General features: G+C 36.2%; 3 protein-coding genes across 4 annotated transcripts; 2 read left to right on the top strand and 1 right to left on the bottom strand.

Annotated features, from left to right (window-relative positions):
- Window positions 1-5,381: 5,381 nt before the first annotated feature.
- LOC107912273 (uncharacterized) lies at window positions 5,382-7,498 on the bottom strand. Of its 2 annotated transcripts, XM_041099249.1 has the most exons (3): window positions 6,441-7,498; window positions 6,236-6,366; window positions 5,382-6,029 (listed from the first exon to the last, which is right to left on the bottom strand). In XM_041099249.1, exons 1-3 carry the CDS (start codon window positions 6,463-6,465, stop codon window positions 5,823-5,825), a joined length of 363 nt encoding a protein of 120 aa, XP_040955183.1. In that variant the 5' UTR covers window positions 6,466-7,498; the 3' UTR covers window positions 5,382-5,822. The 2 variants fall into 2 exon arrangements, with proteins under 2 accessions (XP_040955183.1, XP_016695856.1); XM_016840367.2 differs by having other exon boundaries at window positions 6,236-7,498.
- Window positions 7,499-7,780: 282 nt separating this feature from the next.
- LOC107912284 (uncharacterized) lies at window positions 7,781-10,700 on the top strand. Its single transcript, XM_016840387.2, has 6 exons — window positions 7,781-7,972; window positions 8,146-8,415; window positions 8,511-8,684; window positions 8,779-8,885; window positions 9,010-9,344; window positions 9,820-10,700. The coding sequence occupies exons 1-6, from the start codon at window positions 7,820-7,822 to the stop codon at window positions 10,401-10,403; spliced, it is 1,623 nt and encodes a 540-aa protein (XP_016695876.1). The 5' UTR covers window positions 7,781-7,819; the 3' UTR covers window positions 10,404-10,700.
- A 515-nt stretch (window positions 10,701-11,215) lies between these two features.
- On the top strand, window positions 11,216-15,025 carry LOC107912291 (MLO-like protein 13). Its single transcript, XM_016840399.2, has 14 exons — window positions 11,216-11,607; window positions 12,284-12,341; window positions 12,488-12,705; window positions 12,789-12,905; window positions 12,999-13,044; window positions 13,151-13,245; window positions 13,395-13,469; window positions 13,683-13,771; window positions 13,863-13,912; window positions 14,009-14,049; window positions 14,156-14,368; window positions 14,460-14,527; window positions 14,642-14,702; window positions 14,793-15,025. Exons 1-14 carry the CDS (start codon window positions 11,488-11,490, stop codon window positions 14,853-14,855), a joined length of 1,314 nt encoding a protein of 437 aa, XP_016695888.1. The 5' UTR covers window positions 11,216-11,487; the 3' UTR covers window positions 14,856-15,025.
- Window positions 15,026-15,275: the final 250 nt, after the last annotated feature.

A 15,275-nucleotide genomic window follows, 5' to 3' on the forward strand; every position in this document is an offset into this window, starting at 1 on the left:
TGTAAAATTAAACAATTTGGTGATGAAAATTATGTTGTTTTGAATAGGTGAAATAAAAAAAAATTAACTAAGTGATTAACTAAGAAAATAAAAATTCCAAATGCACAAATTCTAAAAACGATTTTAATCAATATGACATAAATGTGTTGGATCAATTTTATTCTTTAACTTAGAATTATTAAAACTATGTTCATGTTTTTTACGAATAAATTCATGGCAACTTGGTCTTTTGTTAACTAATACATACATACTTACTAAATCAATTAATCTCTTAAACATATTTCTATGTCAATTCAAACAATTAATCAATTTTCATAAGCAAGTATAAGATAAAGTGTGGTAACAATATATTCCTATACTGAAACAATTTAATCACAATAATCTTTCAAGTTATGCAAGGCTAAAGTATTGTTTAATATCATCGTTAATTTAACCTTTAACTACCTTAGAAGATTAAACATGCAACAATTAAATACTGTGTCAATTAATTATAATTTCAATCCAATTAACAATTATTTCTTTTGTTACCTTACAATTAAAATGCAAGCATAACATAGCCATGATTTTATTTAATTGAACAAACTACCAAGGCTTATAACAACACAAACATGATTTTAACAAAGTAAGTGGACATAATGCAATTAATCTAACATGAATGAGATTTAACTCATTTTAATTAATTCAAGAACATCAACACAACAAGTATTCATATTCATGATCACGACATAAACTGAAAAGGTTAAGAGAAGGGAACTAGAAAATAGATCCCGGTGATGTTCTGAAGCTAGACTAGTGCGCTTCTCTTTTTCTTTGCTTGTTCTGTCGATCCCAAGGCCTTCACAAATACTTGATTACTGTTGCTCCAAGGATCATGCCAGCTTTTTTCAAGAGGGGAAATCGACAAAGGGAAGAAAGAAAATTGGAAATGCAAGAAAGTGGAAGAGGGAAATGAATGAAAAGATGTATAGATGAATGAGTTGATGAAAAATAAGGAAGTGTGAGGGGGTATTTCTACTTGGAAATGATAGCATGGATTACCTAAAAATAGCACCAACTCCCACTCCTTATGGTCGACCATGCTAGGTGGAAGGAGAGGTTGAATTGGTTTTGTTATTTTTAGCTTGTGGCTAGAAAATAAAAGCATAAAAAAGGAAGGGGTTTGAATGGAATTTGGGCAGCAATAGAGACAATTTGGGCTACTCTCTAGGGCTTGTCCATCATTCCTCTTTATCTGCTCAATTCAGGCATCATTTCTTTGCTTTAGACTGTCTATTTTTCCCGATAAAAATTAAATTGGACTGACTGATTGGAGGAAGTGTAAGAGCATAAATTGAAGTCCCCCATGGCTATTAATTCATCATCTTGAACTCCCAATGTGCCTCGTCAGTTAATTCTTTCAAGGTGGTTACTGAGCTTATTTTTAACCATTTGTGCAAAACTGCCAAAGCAACCCAAATTATGAAAAAGTATTAAAAAATAACTAAAATTCCAAATGTTTTATAAATTAAGCTCAAATTAATTATTTTATAATAAAGGTATAAAATTTGACATAAATTACTTAGAAACTACATGAACTAGTGCTCAAAAGGTGCTGAAAAAATCTATTCTTTAGTGTTCCAGTTATGAATATAAATTTCATAAGTGATATGCTAATAAACCATCAATATATAAGTTGAGCCCTATAATTTGGCAAATTTGAATGAATCAGTCAAAAACATTAAAATGTGACTTGAATGAAGTTAGTACGACATCCATGGGAGGGGCTCAACCTTAATAGGGGATAAGATAAGTAAGTTTATCCTTGATACTTACTAAACTCTTCAAGCTCTTGCATTAGTTGTTTTAAATGCGTTGGCAAGGGCTTATCGAGAAGCCATGATGTTGGCTCGGGAGCATCACCTCATCCATCAAGCTTTCAAGGTTGTATTTCAAGTGTTTAGATACCACTTGCATTGGATTATTGACATGTATACCAAGACTTAGATTAATTGAGTAATTGTAAAGTTAAATGACAAATTTGAAACTCTTTTGGATTTTTCTTAAAAAGATATATATCATTTCAATCTGAATGTGTTTATGCTATGTATTTGAGCCTAAATGAATTTAAGTTTTGCTCTATAATGTTTTGATTCATGTTGAAAAGGTACGATGATGTTTGAGCATGTTTTGGAGTATTTTTGGATTCATTTTCAACTCTAGGGATCTAGGTCATGATACCTAAACAAAAGGGTATTGGAACATGGCAAGGCAGTAGTTGATTTGCTAAAGTACTAAGCTAAGGTATTGATACATTGTTGTCAAGACAGGGTCATTGCCTTATTCTAGTGTTTTGATCCCCCTAAGACCTAAAAATGACCTCGAACACCTCCAATCTCATGTAGAAAGTCTTTAAATGATTTTACGATGTATTTAAAGCTTTCAAAATGACTTCACCTTATTTATACGATTTTGATAAATTGTTTTAAAGTTGAACCATGATGAATTTCATTAACTTTCTAAAACTGAAAGGCCCCATTTTGAGCTAGTAAATCTCATACAATTGTAACGACTAAAAACAGATTAAAACATAACGAGATCTCTCTTAGAAACAAAGCGCTTCCACTTATTGTAAGAAAGAAAAGAAATCATGTCTGGTTCATCCATGAATAATCCAAAATAAACTTATTTACTTTAAAAGCACTCTCTTAAACCCAAACTCTTGATTTATGTCTTGGATATACACCCATATACTTTTTAATCATTAAATTGGCTTCTAACCATGTTTTAGTCTTCTCTAAAAACTACCATTTTGATTTACAATGTATTAATATGTTGTAGAATGGATTTTTTTAAAGAAAAAAAAGTGTACAAGCTAAGAAAGTATTTTGGTAGCATTTCTTATTCGCACTGATTGTTGTGACGGGTAAAAGGTGTTACAAGTGTTGTGTTGAAGATCACATTTACCTTGCTTGAGTATGTTGTTATATTTATGGTTAAAACTGTCAAAGGGGGAGATTGTTAGTGTCAGTTGCACTTTTTAGATTCAATTCACCTTTGCAACTAGATTTTCGTGCAACTTGTCATATTTGTTGGTATCTTTTTGATCGAACATACCTTGAACCTTCTCATGCCTTATTTTTATTATTTCAATTTCATATTATAGTTTTTTTTTATTTTGGTTCCAAATTTTTATATTATTTTAATAGTATCTTTTAGTAATTCAATGTTTAATTGTTTTTAGTTAATTATTTCAAGGATTTAAAATTCAAGTAATGATGTTGCGACAAAACTCAACATAGTTTTCACTAAAAAAATTATATTATTACAAATGATTTAATAAAAAATTCTTCTACTACTTATTTTAAATAGTAAATTTTAATTATTTATATAATAAATAACTTCATGTTTCTTATATTAAATTTTTAAATAATAATTTTATAATATAGTATAATATATTAATTATATAGTATCTACAAATAATTATAGTTAATTTATTGAGTATTAAGAAAAACAAAAATGAATTGTGAATAATTTAATTTACAATATATCAATTTTTGTAATAGTACAAATACTTTAGTAGTGATTAGAAAATTATTATTGGTAATATATTTGAATTATGTTAATTATTTTCTATTTTGAATAATATTATTTTATATTAATTATATGAAGTAAAACTATATTATATATTGAATATGTTAAAAATACTTTAAATTTTTTTATAATATTTGAATTGTTAAATAAGTAAACAAAAAATATTATTTTACACTAATTAGAATAATAAAAATATAACATTTGAAAAGTTGGATGCATAAAATCACATGCAACATATATGACATTAGAAACTCAGCGATGGAGGATTAAAGAGTACACTGTTTGATTACGGATGATGGCACCTTGGTCTGTAAGGATGAGGGGTTGTGCAATGTTGCTACTGACTACTTTAAGCATCTATTCACGTCTCAGGGACTGGGGGATCTGTGACACATTCTTGAGGGGGTTGTTTCGAGTGTTACAAACGCCATGAATGCCTCATTACTGATGCCTTTTACATATGATGACATCCTAGTGGCATTAAAAGTAATGGCACCAACCAAGGCCTCGGGCCGGTGCCATTCTATCAGAAGTATTGACATATTTTTGGTCATGACATTGGTGCATACTATTTTGCTAATTTGAATGGTGGATCGTCTCTTGCTGATATCAATAAAACTAATATTGTGCTTATTCCTAAAACTACGAACCCCATGTGAATGACTCAGTTTCGCCCTATTAGCCTTTGTTTCATCCTTTATAAGATTATTTCCAAGGCTGTAGTCAATAGATTTCAAATTGTTTTACTTTTGTGAGTGGAGAAGGCACAGAGCGCTTTTGTTCCTAGTCATTTGATTACGAATAACATAATTTTGGCTTATGAGATTCTTGATAAGTTTCAACGACAGAAAATGGGTCTGGAGGGGAATTTTGCATTAAAATTGGATATGAACAAGGCCTACGATCGTGTTGAATAGGATTTTTTGGAAGCAATGATGTTGTTATGGGCTTTTCATGAGTTTGGGTAGATCTCATCATGCATTGCGTCAATTTCATCTCTTATTTGGTGCTTTTGAATAATGATATGGGTCATTCTTTTTCTTCGGCCAGAGCACTACGATAGGGTGAGACTCTTAGCCCATACTTGTTTCTTCTCTGTTGTGAGGGATTGTCTTCCCTTATGCGATCGACACTTCGAAATGATCTGGTAAAGGAGGCCACTATTAGTCGGGGGGTCCTCCAATATCCCATCTATTATTTGCGGATGATTACATCCTTTTGGGGGAGGCAACTGAGGGAGGGGCTTTGGTGTTGAAACAAAATTTGGAAGATTATGAGAGTTCCTCCAGTTAATGTGTGAATTTTGACAAGTCAGTCATCTAATTTAGCTCTAATGTTGAGGAATCCCTTAGGGTGCGGATTGCGACCTCTTTGGGGGGTCCATATTCCTACTGAGCCAGAGAGGCATCTGGGTTTTTCGAATATCATTGGGAGGAATAAAAAAAGGGTGTTTCAGCATTTAAAAGACCACTTGTGCAATAAGACTGAAAACTGGTGTGTATGATCTTTGTCTTAGGGTGGAAAAGAGGTTTTTATTAAGAATGTCATGTAGACTATTCCCAATTTTGCTATGTCATGTTTTTTATTACCCGTTTCTTTTTGTTCAGACTTGGAGAGAATTCTAAGCCGATTTTGGTGGAAGAACTATGGTGGACGTGGGGGCATCCGTTAGTGTGATTGGTCATCTTTGTGTGATTCGAAAGATTCGGGTGGGATGGGTTGCCAACAGTTAGCTTAATTTAATGTTGTTCTCTTGGCTAAGCAAGGTTGGCGTTTAGTTAGTAATCTGAATTCATTGGTTGCGCGTGTTCTTAAGAATAAATACTATTCGCAATGTGATTTTATGCATTCCGAGTTGGGATCTTACCTTTCTTAAATTTGGAAAAGCATTTGGGCTGCTAAGGGTTTGGTGAATTCTGGCTGAGCTAGTGTGTGGGTATAGGCTCTCGTATCCGAGTCTGGGACGATGTGTGGATCCCCGACCTACCTTGTCACAATTTATAGATTCACAAGATTAATTCACCTGATATGCTAGTTGCTGAGTTTATTAACCATGATACTAGACAATGGAATGATGCACTACTTACCACTGTGTTGGATAGTGCTACTGTGGAGAAGGTCCTCTATATTCCTCTCACATGGGAGGCTCCTTATGGTACTTTGGTATTGGGGGAGGAAGTCTTGGGGGAGTACTCGGTTCACTGTACCTATCGCTTATTTCATTGCTCGAGCCCATCTAGTGACTATGACATTTACAAGCCATTCTTTACAAGATTATGGAATTTACAACTATCTTCTAAGATAAAAATAACAACATGGCGTATATTTCGCAATTTCAACCCTAGTTTCTCTAATCTATACAACCGACGACTACGCTCTGATGCTTGTTTCCCTCTGTACTTGGCGGCTGTTGAAACTTTGGAGCACATCTTCTGTGACTGTCCCTCCATTGTTGGTATCTGGGTAGACTTGCACATAACCTGGCCTAGTGAGCTTTCGGAGGCATGCTTGCAAGATTGGTTGTTTTACATTATTCAAGTTTACCCTATCACAATTTCGAGGAAAATTGTGTGTGCCTTATGGTTTATCTAGAATGCTTGGAATCGTCGTGGTCACAAAAATGTTATTATACAAATGCATATTTAATTCAAAAGTTGATACTTACCTTCTGGAATTGGATGTGGCACAGGTGAAACTTCTTGGGCACCCGATTGGGGCTGAGCGGTGGTGACCCCCTGATGGATGCTGTCTGAAAATCAACTTTGATGCGGCTTTTCATTCCCCTTTCAGGACATCCTGCGCGGGAGTTGTTATCAAAAATAGCCACTGGACTGTATTGGCTTTGCATATGGTGGTCTGTAAACACATACCTTCTGCTTTTGCAGTTGAGGCCATTGCTTGTCTTCATGCGGTCCACTCGGGCATGGCTCTTGATTTCCCAGATGTGATTGTTGAAGGTGACTCCCTTATGGTAGTTCATAAGGTCCAGTCTTCCCGGTTTGATCTATCAATCCTCGACGCTTATATCCGAGACATCAAACGTTGGGCAGGATATTTTTGTAGGTGTGACTTTTGGCATTTCCTTCGCGCGGGTAATACTGTGGCTGATTTGTTGGCTAATGAAGGCTTGAAAGAAGGGATGGGCTCCTATATGTGCGGGGTGTTCCCGATTTTGCATAACGGGCGATGGAGTGTGATCATCTCTTCGATTTGTGAGGTGTTTAATGAGAAGTGGAGAGGGGGTGGGGAGTATTTTTCGTAGGTTTTCTATAGTTTCTTTTGGGAGCGCTTGAGGGTTCAGGTTGGTTTCCGACGAATTTCTCTTTGCTCTGGTGATGTCCCTGCGCCCTTGTTTGGATCGACGCTGTTTCTCTTTGTGCTTGAAGTCTGTGTGCTAGCCTGTCTGGTCTTTCTTTCTCGTTGGATCTTTTGTTTTCTAGCTATTTCTGCTGCCATCCAACTTTTGATATCTGCTCACCTGGGTTTGTTAGGGTTTTCATTTGCTGCGTGGGCCATGTACCTAGCTTTCTTAGAATTTGATTTGTTTGGTTTTCATTTTCTGTTTGCTTGGATTTGTTTTGCTTTGTAGTGGACCTCCTTTCTTTGTTTTGTTTAACGTAAGCCTAGTTTCTTTCAAATTTTTTTTTTACTTCATTACTTTTTAATAAGAATTAAATAAAATATTTAAACGGCCCTTAAAGAAAAACAAATCAACGTCGTATTAACCATTTTGTACTAGGCATCCAATGAACAGTATACGTGTCAACTTTGAAAGCACTATGCTAGAAGCTACCGTCGGATCTTACGCCACGTGTAAGACAGCACCAAACCACCGCCGTCATTTAAAAGAAATCCTAACTTTGTGGGCCCCGCATATTATCCATTTATGTGTTTACATGTCTGCCAGCACATGCTTCCCTTTTCTCCCAGAGTACCCAAAATAACCTTAGCTCTAACCCCAATAATTGCCACAAGTAAGGGTATTAAAGTAATCTCGAACTTTATTACACGTGCGATGGCTCAAACAACGCGGGATTCGCACGTGCTCGCCGCCAAAAAGGATCCCCTTTCCCCCATTTTAACTCCATTAATTAGATTTCTCCAAAGTAACTTCTAGGGTTTCAGAATCTCCGAAATTTGCTCTCTTTCCTTAAATTTTGATTAGAGGTAAAAAAAAAAAACTTTAAAGCTAGGTTTTCCGCGATTTTTTCGGTTGGTGTTGGGAAAATAGGGATTTTGCTTAGATTGGATGGTGCAGTTGATGAGATCGGGAACTCCTACGGCGGAACCCGAAGCGTGCCGGGACAAGGCGCCGGTGAAATTGGAGATCGTAGAGGATTCTTTAGAGGAAGAACATGGCCCTGTTAATAAACGATCCAAACTTTCTCCAAATCTTCAACAGGTATTTTTTTTCCCTTCGAATTTCCTTTTTCCCCTATGAAATAAATAAATAAATAAACAAAAACTCTCCCTATTTTGGAGAGAGATCTAAAGTATTTAGATAAGAATAAGAGCTTTTATTTTAGAGCTTTGAAATCTGAAAGATTTCATTTCTGGGTATATATGTTTTGTCAGTGGAGCTACGATGTCAATGCTTTCCCGATCCCGCCAGCGCAATACAACCCGTTGGATGAGCCGAGCCCACTTGGTTTGAAGCTAAGGAAGAGTCCTTCACTTTTGGATTTGATCCAAATGCGCCTCTCTCAATCCCAAAGCGGTAGCTCAGCCGCCCAAGCTGAGAGCTTGAACTCTGGTGTCAAAAAGGAGAGTAAAGCTGTTGCCGCTACCGATAAGCTTAAAGCCTCAAATTTTCCAGCTTCCATTCTTCGAATCGGCCACTGGGAGGTACCTTTTATTATTTATTATTCATTTATTTTATTAAATACATTCATTTTGGGGGTCAAGTAGCTGAAGAATTGCTTACTTGGTTATTTTTGCAGTATAAGTCGAGGTATGAAGGTGATTTAGTGGCCAAGTGTTATTTTGCAAAGCATAAGCTTGTCTGGGAGGTGTTGGAAGGTGGGCTTAAGAGTAAGATTGAAATACAGTGGTCGGATATTATGGGTCTGAAGGCAAATTGTCCTGATAATGGACCCGGGACTTTGAATGTTGTGGTAAACTTTCCTATGTTCCGTATGATATCCTTTTCAGTTTCCAATCTCCTTTTTAGTTTTCCTGCAACAATTATGTGTGCCTGTAATGATGCAGCTGGCTAGACAGCCCCTTTTCTTCCGGGAGACTAATCCGCAGCCTAGAAAACACACCTTATGGCAGACAACTTCAGATTTTACGGATGGTCAAGCTAGCATACATAGGTAAAAGTGATGTGTATTTTATTTTTTTCCCTCTTTGTGGAAATACAAGCTGAATTTACGTTAGTTGTTTGCATAGGGTTATGTGGCTAATTTGCTAATACAATTTTGTAATGCTACTTTGCAGGCAACATTTTCTGCAGTGTCCCCAAGGGTTGTTAAACAAGCATTTTGAAAAACTGGTCCAATGTGATATGCGTTTGAACTGTTTAAGCAGACAGCCAGAGATAATTTTGGATTCACCGTACTTTGAATCACGGAGTTCTGTTTTTGAGGATCCCAGTGAACCTAAAGGGCATGACTATGGCCAAGGGGAGACTGGTAAAGGATCTACTAGCTCTGGCTTCCAGAATATAGCATCACCTGTTGCAGCTCACTCCTCGTCTTTGGAGATTGAGAAAGGGGATTCTGCTGTCATAACCTCGGAAAATATGTCTAGGGAAGCTCCGTCTCCCAGTTCAGGTACAATCAGGAGCTCAGAATTTGTTGTTGATGTGCTCATGGATAAAGTTTTTATGTTATGTTGTCCTTTTGTAATCTCTTCTATTTACTCCTTTCTAAGTCAAATGCTTAATTTGGTGCAATGTGTGATCTCATAGGAAGTTGCTTTTTATTGTTAATAATGATTTTACACAGGCTTGATGTTATGAATCTTTCTGTTAGTGGTGGTGGTGATGCTGATATAGGCAGCAGAGCAGTGTAAAGAACACAGTAGCCTTTATTTTTTTTAAGAAAGTTGCATATATTGGCTGCATATGCATGCTATTTGATTTGTTTGGTCTCTGTTGGATTTAGTATGTGCATTAATATTGTTCCTTTTTCTTTTTTGGGATTAGATTTATAGTTCTAGCTGAGTAGAAAGATGTTCCCTTAGCATTTCTTCTTGTCCAGTTAATTTCTCAATTCACATTAGTAATAGACTCTTGTGCCATTGAAGGAAGCGGAGTTTGTGAAGCAGTGGATTCAAAGGGGCCTAGAAATTGGGACCAGATAAAAGTGCCGGGACTTCACCCTTCTATGTCCATGAGTGATCTTATGAACCACATTGGACACCGTCTTTCAGAACACATGACCTCCGAAAATCCATCCTCTGAAAATAGACCAGACTGCCAGGAAATGCTGGAGGATATTGCACAATACCTTCTGAGTGACACTCAATTTACAACAGCCTCTGATGAGAAATCCCTCATGTCAAGGGTGAATTCTCTGTGTTGTCTTTTGCAAAAGGACAATACAACAGGCACAAGCTCACAGGCAAATGGAGAAAATTACGATGGAGGTGATGATGGAAAAGATGTTCAGCTAAACAGAAGTCATGGGTTTGAGTTTAATATTACGGGCAAGGATGATGTGAAGGCTTTTGAAGGGGAAACAAAGGAAGTGTCTAGTAGCAGGCAGGCGCCAGGCATGTCAAGAAAAGACTCGTTTAGTGAGTTGCTGCTTCATCTTCCCCGAATCGCATCGCTCCCCAAGTTCTTGTTTAACATTTCAGAAGAAGATGGAGAGAGACAAGCTAGATAAGATAGTTTTCTTGTTTATAGACTGTGTAAAACAAATGATAAGAAAAAATATTAAGCGAATTTCCCAATCTCCCTCTTGTTAGTTGGAAATGTGATATGCTTGTATATTATATCAAATGTCTGTTGAGGGGTGCTTGGACAATGGGATTTTTCAGGATTCGGAGAATTCTTTTGATGAAGAATTCCGGTAAATCCCATATGAAAACCTTAGGTGTTCTTTTTAGCAAATGCATTATTTGATGTAATATCTCAAGCAGGTTGTTTGTTGGTTCTATCTTAATTTGTAAGTAAACTGTAATTGATGTCTCATTTTCCATTTGATTTGCACCTAGTTTTCCCGTCTAAGATGATACATTTTGTGAAAAGGCAAAATACGCACACTGAAAAGAAGCCGGGATGCGGAAGCATCTTTAGACCATGATTGAAAACAGAAGTATTCCTGCAAAGCTAGCATCTATTTACCATACGAGGAGTTTGTATTCATGTTCGTTACAGTTTGTGATTTGATTTCCCTAGAATTAATTTGCAAAATGTAGAGGGACTTTTATAATTTTTTTAAAAATCAAACGTGTTTGTATAAATATATAATGTTTCAAATGCCATTATGACATTTCATTTTTCCTAGCTTTGGCTTCGTCGTTTATCTTATTACATCGATACCGTCGAATATTGTATCATTTACTTTTCCTCTTCCTTGATTCCTAATTCGTACCAAGCAAGCAAGCACCGGAAACGTTAAATCTAAAAACAAGACTTGAATAGCATCTGAGTGTCTTAGATTTAATTAATGTAAAAAAAAAGGGTTCAAAAGTTCCAAGCGTAGATATGTAAATATGATTTTATTTTTCTTAATGCAAGATCAAGAGATGATATTCATATAAGTAGTGACAGTTGATTCCTTGGAAAGTAAATTGGGTTTTCCAATCAAATTCTTTTCCCTTAGGCCTTAAATTTGTATATTCTTTGTTCTTTCCCATCCTCACCTTCTTTCTCTTTCATATATGAAATCATGTTAAGCCTTCAGAGTTAAGACAAAATCTGCATTTCAATGGCTGCAAAACCTCATTTGAGTTGAAATCAAGATAATGGAAACGGTAGAGCCCATCTCTCTCTATTATAAACCAACATGGGTTGTTGCAGCCGTCTGTTTTGTCATTATTCTTATATCTCTTTTCGCTGAAAGAGGCCTTAATTACCTTGGAAAGGTACCCCCTACCACTTTTTTTCTTTTTCTCTTTTAAGCTTTTACCAAATTCATGAATTTACTAACAAAATGATGAAATCCCAATTTATTTCTACACTTTGATGGAACAAATTCATGTGGTATTTAAATACAAGATGAGGTTGAAATGCCCAACTGTATGCTTCTATGCTCCAATAGAACAAACTATGTTTTTAAGCAGGCCAGATTAACTTGTACCCTATGTTACTTGGTGTTAGTGTGGGCTATGAGTATGTTTCTGATATGGATGTGTTCAGTTTTTTCAAGTTTTTTTATGTATTCAGAGGGCACTTGAACTAACAGTATCCGGATATGTATGGGACAATACTTTAAGAAAAAATAAGGAGTCCGAGAGTAACGTAGCTTGTACCTGCTTTATATGCAAGACTTAATCATGAATCACTAAGCATTTAGATAGAAAGTTTAATTGCGTGTGTAGGATAAAATTCATACATGCTTATCCAGTCTGAAAATTTTGTCAGAAGGTATACATTAGAATGTCACTCAGGACTTTTTGCATGTTGCAATGAGTCACATGGAACTCCATTTATCTCTTGGTCTTTGTCTTCTTCTGGAGCTGTTGTATAATGAAGCTTCCAAGATGGAAAGTTTTCAGTGCATTGAAAATGTGGTGTCTAATTTTGACTTGGTAAATGCAGTGCCTGACGCATAGCAATCAAGATGCACTATTTGAAGCTTTACAAAAACTAAAAGCAGGTTTGCCTCACCACTCACTCCCCTTTCTCTTAGATTTTCTCAAGTAAAATTTCATGCTTAAGCAGCTGATATCGTTCAGCTGTATATCGTATTTGCAAATAATAAATGTTTAGCCTAACCAATGTGCTGCTGATGTTTGTGGACAGAGTTGATGCTACTGGGATTCATTTCTCTTCTATTAAATGTCTTTCAAGGTCTAATAAGCCAAATCTGCATTCCGTCTCACTTTGAGTCCACTATGCTTCCATGCAAGAAGCACACCGAAATCAAAGGTCATGAAAACTATTCTCCTCCAGCCATAAACAATGAACGTCACCTGCTTTCGGAAAAGAGTGGCAGTTTTTCAGATCATTGCTCACTTCAGGTATATGAAATTTCAGATGAAGCTCAGCCTTTCAAGGAGGGGTTGATTTAACTTATTCCATAGTTTTATCTTTCCGATCTCAGGGGAAGGTCCCGTTATTATCAACGGAGTCATTTCATGAGCTACACATTTTAATCTTTGTAGTGGCAGTTGTTCATGTAGTATCCTGTGCTGTTATATTGGTTCTTGGAGGAGCAAGGGTAATGTGTTGTGCATCTATCGAACTTTCAGTATTTGCCTCATTTTCAACTGTAAACCGAATAAAACATATATATAGCTTTATTTTTATGTAGATACGCCAATGGAAACCTTGGGAAGATTCGATTAAAGTAGCAGCAGGTAAATCAATCAAGTTCTCAAATATTATCAGTTAATTTACCTTCCATTATTAAATCATTGTGGTTGCATAGAACTGAAGGACATTGAGATTCATCTTGCTCAACAGGTCCAGCTAAAGTCTCTCATAGGCATCATCTCAATAACGTACTCAAAAAACTTGCATGGGGATATTGGAGAAGGGCAGCCGTCATAAGCTGGATTGTAAGTCTTATAGCAGAATTCCATAGTCTTTATCTCTTGTGTATGCATTTTACTCATCTTATATACATTCATCATTATATCTGGTTGTACCAGCAATGGCAGTATCAAATCTGTTCTTTAGCAATTGAGTCCTGATGTTCTTCTTGCAGATTTCATTTTTCAAACAGTTCTATAGCTCTGTTACCATGTCAGAGTACATAGCACTTCGAGAAGGTTTTATCATGGTTAATTTCTCATCATCCATCATATGTACTTAATGCCTGGTTTCACCCTATGTTACTCGATCTGGCAATTGATTCCAATGCATATCCAGACATGGGTATGGTAATATGATCCCTGTCCAACACTTACACTCGAGTTCGAGTAACATAGGTTTTACATTTTGAGTTGTTTCTTTACAAAAATCATGCTGCTTACCTACTTGCCCTACCTTCTAGACCAATTGCCTTAGCCATCAAGAATTTGATTTTCACAAGGACATTGTGGAGTCGCTTGAAAGGGACTTCAGACATGTGGTTGGCATAAGGTAATTCTTAAAAAAACTTGTCAGAATTTTAAATAAAGATTCTATTTGATTTTAAGAGAAATACTGTGCACTAATATCCTGTCATGTGTAGCTGGTATCAGTGGTTATTTGTGGTAGTGTTTTTGGCATTGAATGTGGAAGGTAAGGTTTTTTTTTTTTTTTTCCCCTTTAATCTCAAGGAATTACCTTTATTTTTAGTCATATTTCACCATAATTGAAGGAACTGGATATATGCAGGATGGCATACGTATTTTTGGCTATCGTTTCTACCTATAGTGGTAAGTGAATCATTTCCATTTCAGTGGATCATTTAAACTGGTTTGGGGAATGGGAAATTGGGAATCACCTGATTTAACAATTATTGAGGTAAATGGAGTTTTACAGCTTCTACTTCTTGTTGGAGCCAAGTTAGAGCACATAATCGTCCGCTTAGCTCAGGATGTCGACGTGATGAAGAAGCATCCGGGGCAGGAACCAGCGTGGGTGAGACCTTCTGACGAATACTTCTGGTTTAACCGTCCTCGCCTCCTTCTCGACTTTATTCACTTTATCCTATTCCAAAATGCCTTTGAGATTGCATTCTTCTTCTGGATCTTGGTATGCCATTTCCAACAACAACACAACACATATTATTCACACCAGTTTTGTTCTGTAAATGCACTAACTTGTTAATTTCATTTCCTCTCAGTGGACCTATGGTTTCCATTCATGCATGATGGAAAAAAAAGGCTACATCATCACTAGACTTATAATCGGGTAAACATTCAAGACCCGAGGCTCGGTTCTGGTTTCGATTAGTTTATGTTTTGCTTATCATCACCACCATCATCATCATCATCGTCATCTTTTTTTCTTTTTGCCTCCGCGCAGTGTAATCGTTCAAGTTCTATGCAGTTACATCACACTGCCATTGTATGCTCTTGTCACTAAGGTATGGGACATCTTTCCTCCATTAAATCTATCTATGTTAGGCACTTCATTTGAACATTGATGTGGCATTTTCTTTTTATCCTTGTTGAAGATGGGAACTGCTTCCATGGCGGAGTTGGTGTCGGTGCCGGTGCAGTCACCTGGGATCATTTAACCATATATATATGATAACCTTATAGTTCAACTCTAGATTGAGACATGAGAGGCTGATTTTTTATTTTATCCTTGCTGTAAATGTAAAATCTTTCTTTGAATAATCACATTTGTAATTTTTGCCAACCGATGGTGCTGTAATTAATAAAAAAAAGAAATTGCTGGTGGAAATCTTTCATGCTAAATTGAGTGCTAAATCTGTGCCTTCAGACGCGCACGCTTGGATTGGGTTTTTTTATCACTTGATTGTTTTGGATTCGGATAATCGAGGGTTTGAATTTTTCTCCCATCGGATTTTTTTGGATTTGATTTTTTTGGGTTGGTGCTTTTCCAGACTCAATTTTTTTCACTCAAATCAAACAGGGCAGACTTTGACAATTAAAGTAATTTTAAATTTTATGAGTTATAAATATTTTAATTT

This window comes from Gossypium hirsutum, chromosome D08 (assembly GCF_007990345.1).
Source record: "Gossypium hirsutum isolate 1008001.06 chromosome D08, Gossypium_hirsutum_v2.1, whole genome shotgun sequence".
In the NCBI taxonomy this organism is placed as follows: domain Eukaryota; kingdom Viridiplantae; phylum Streptophyta; class Magnoliopsida; order Malvales; family Malvaceae; genus Gossypium; species Gossypium hirsutum.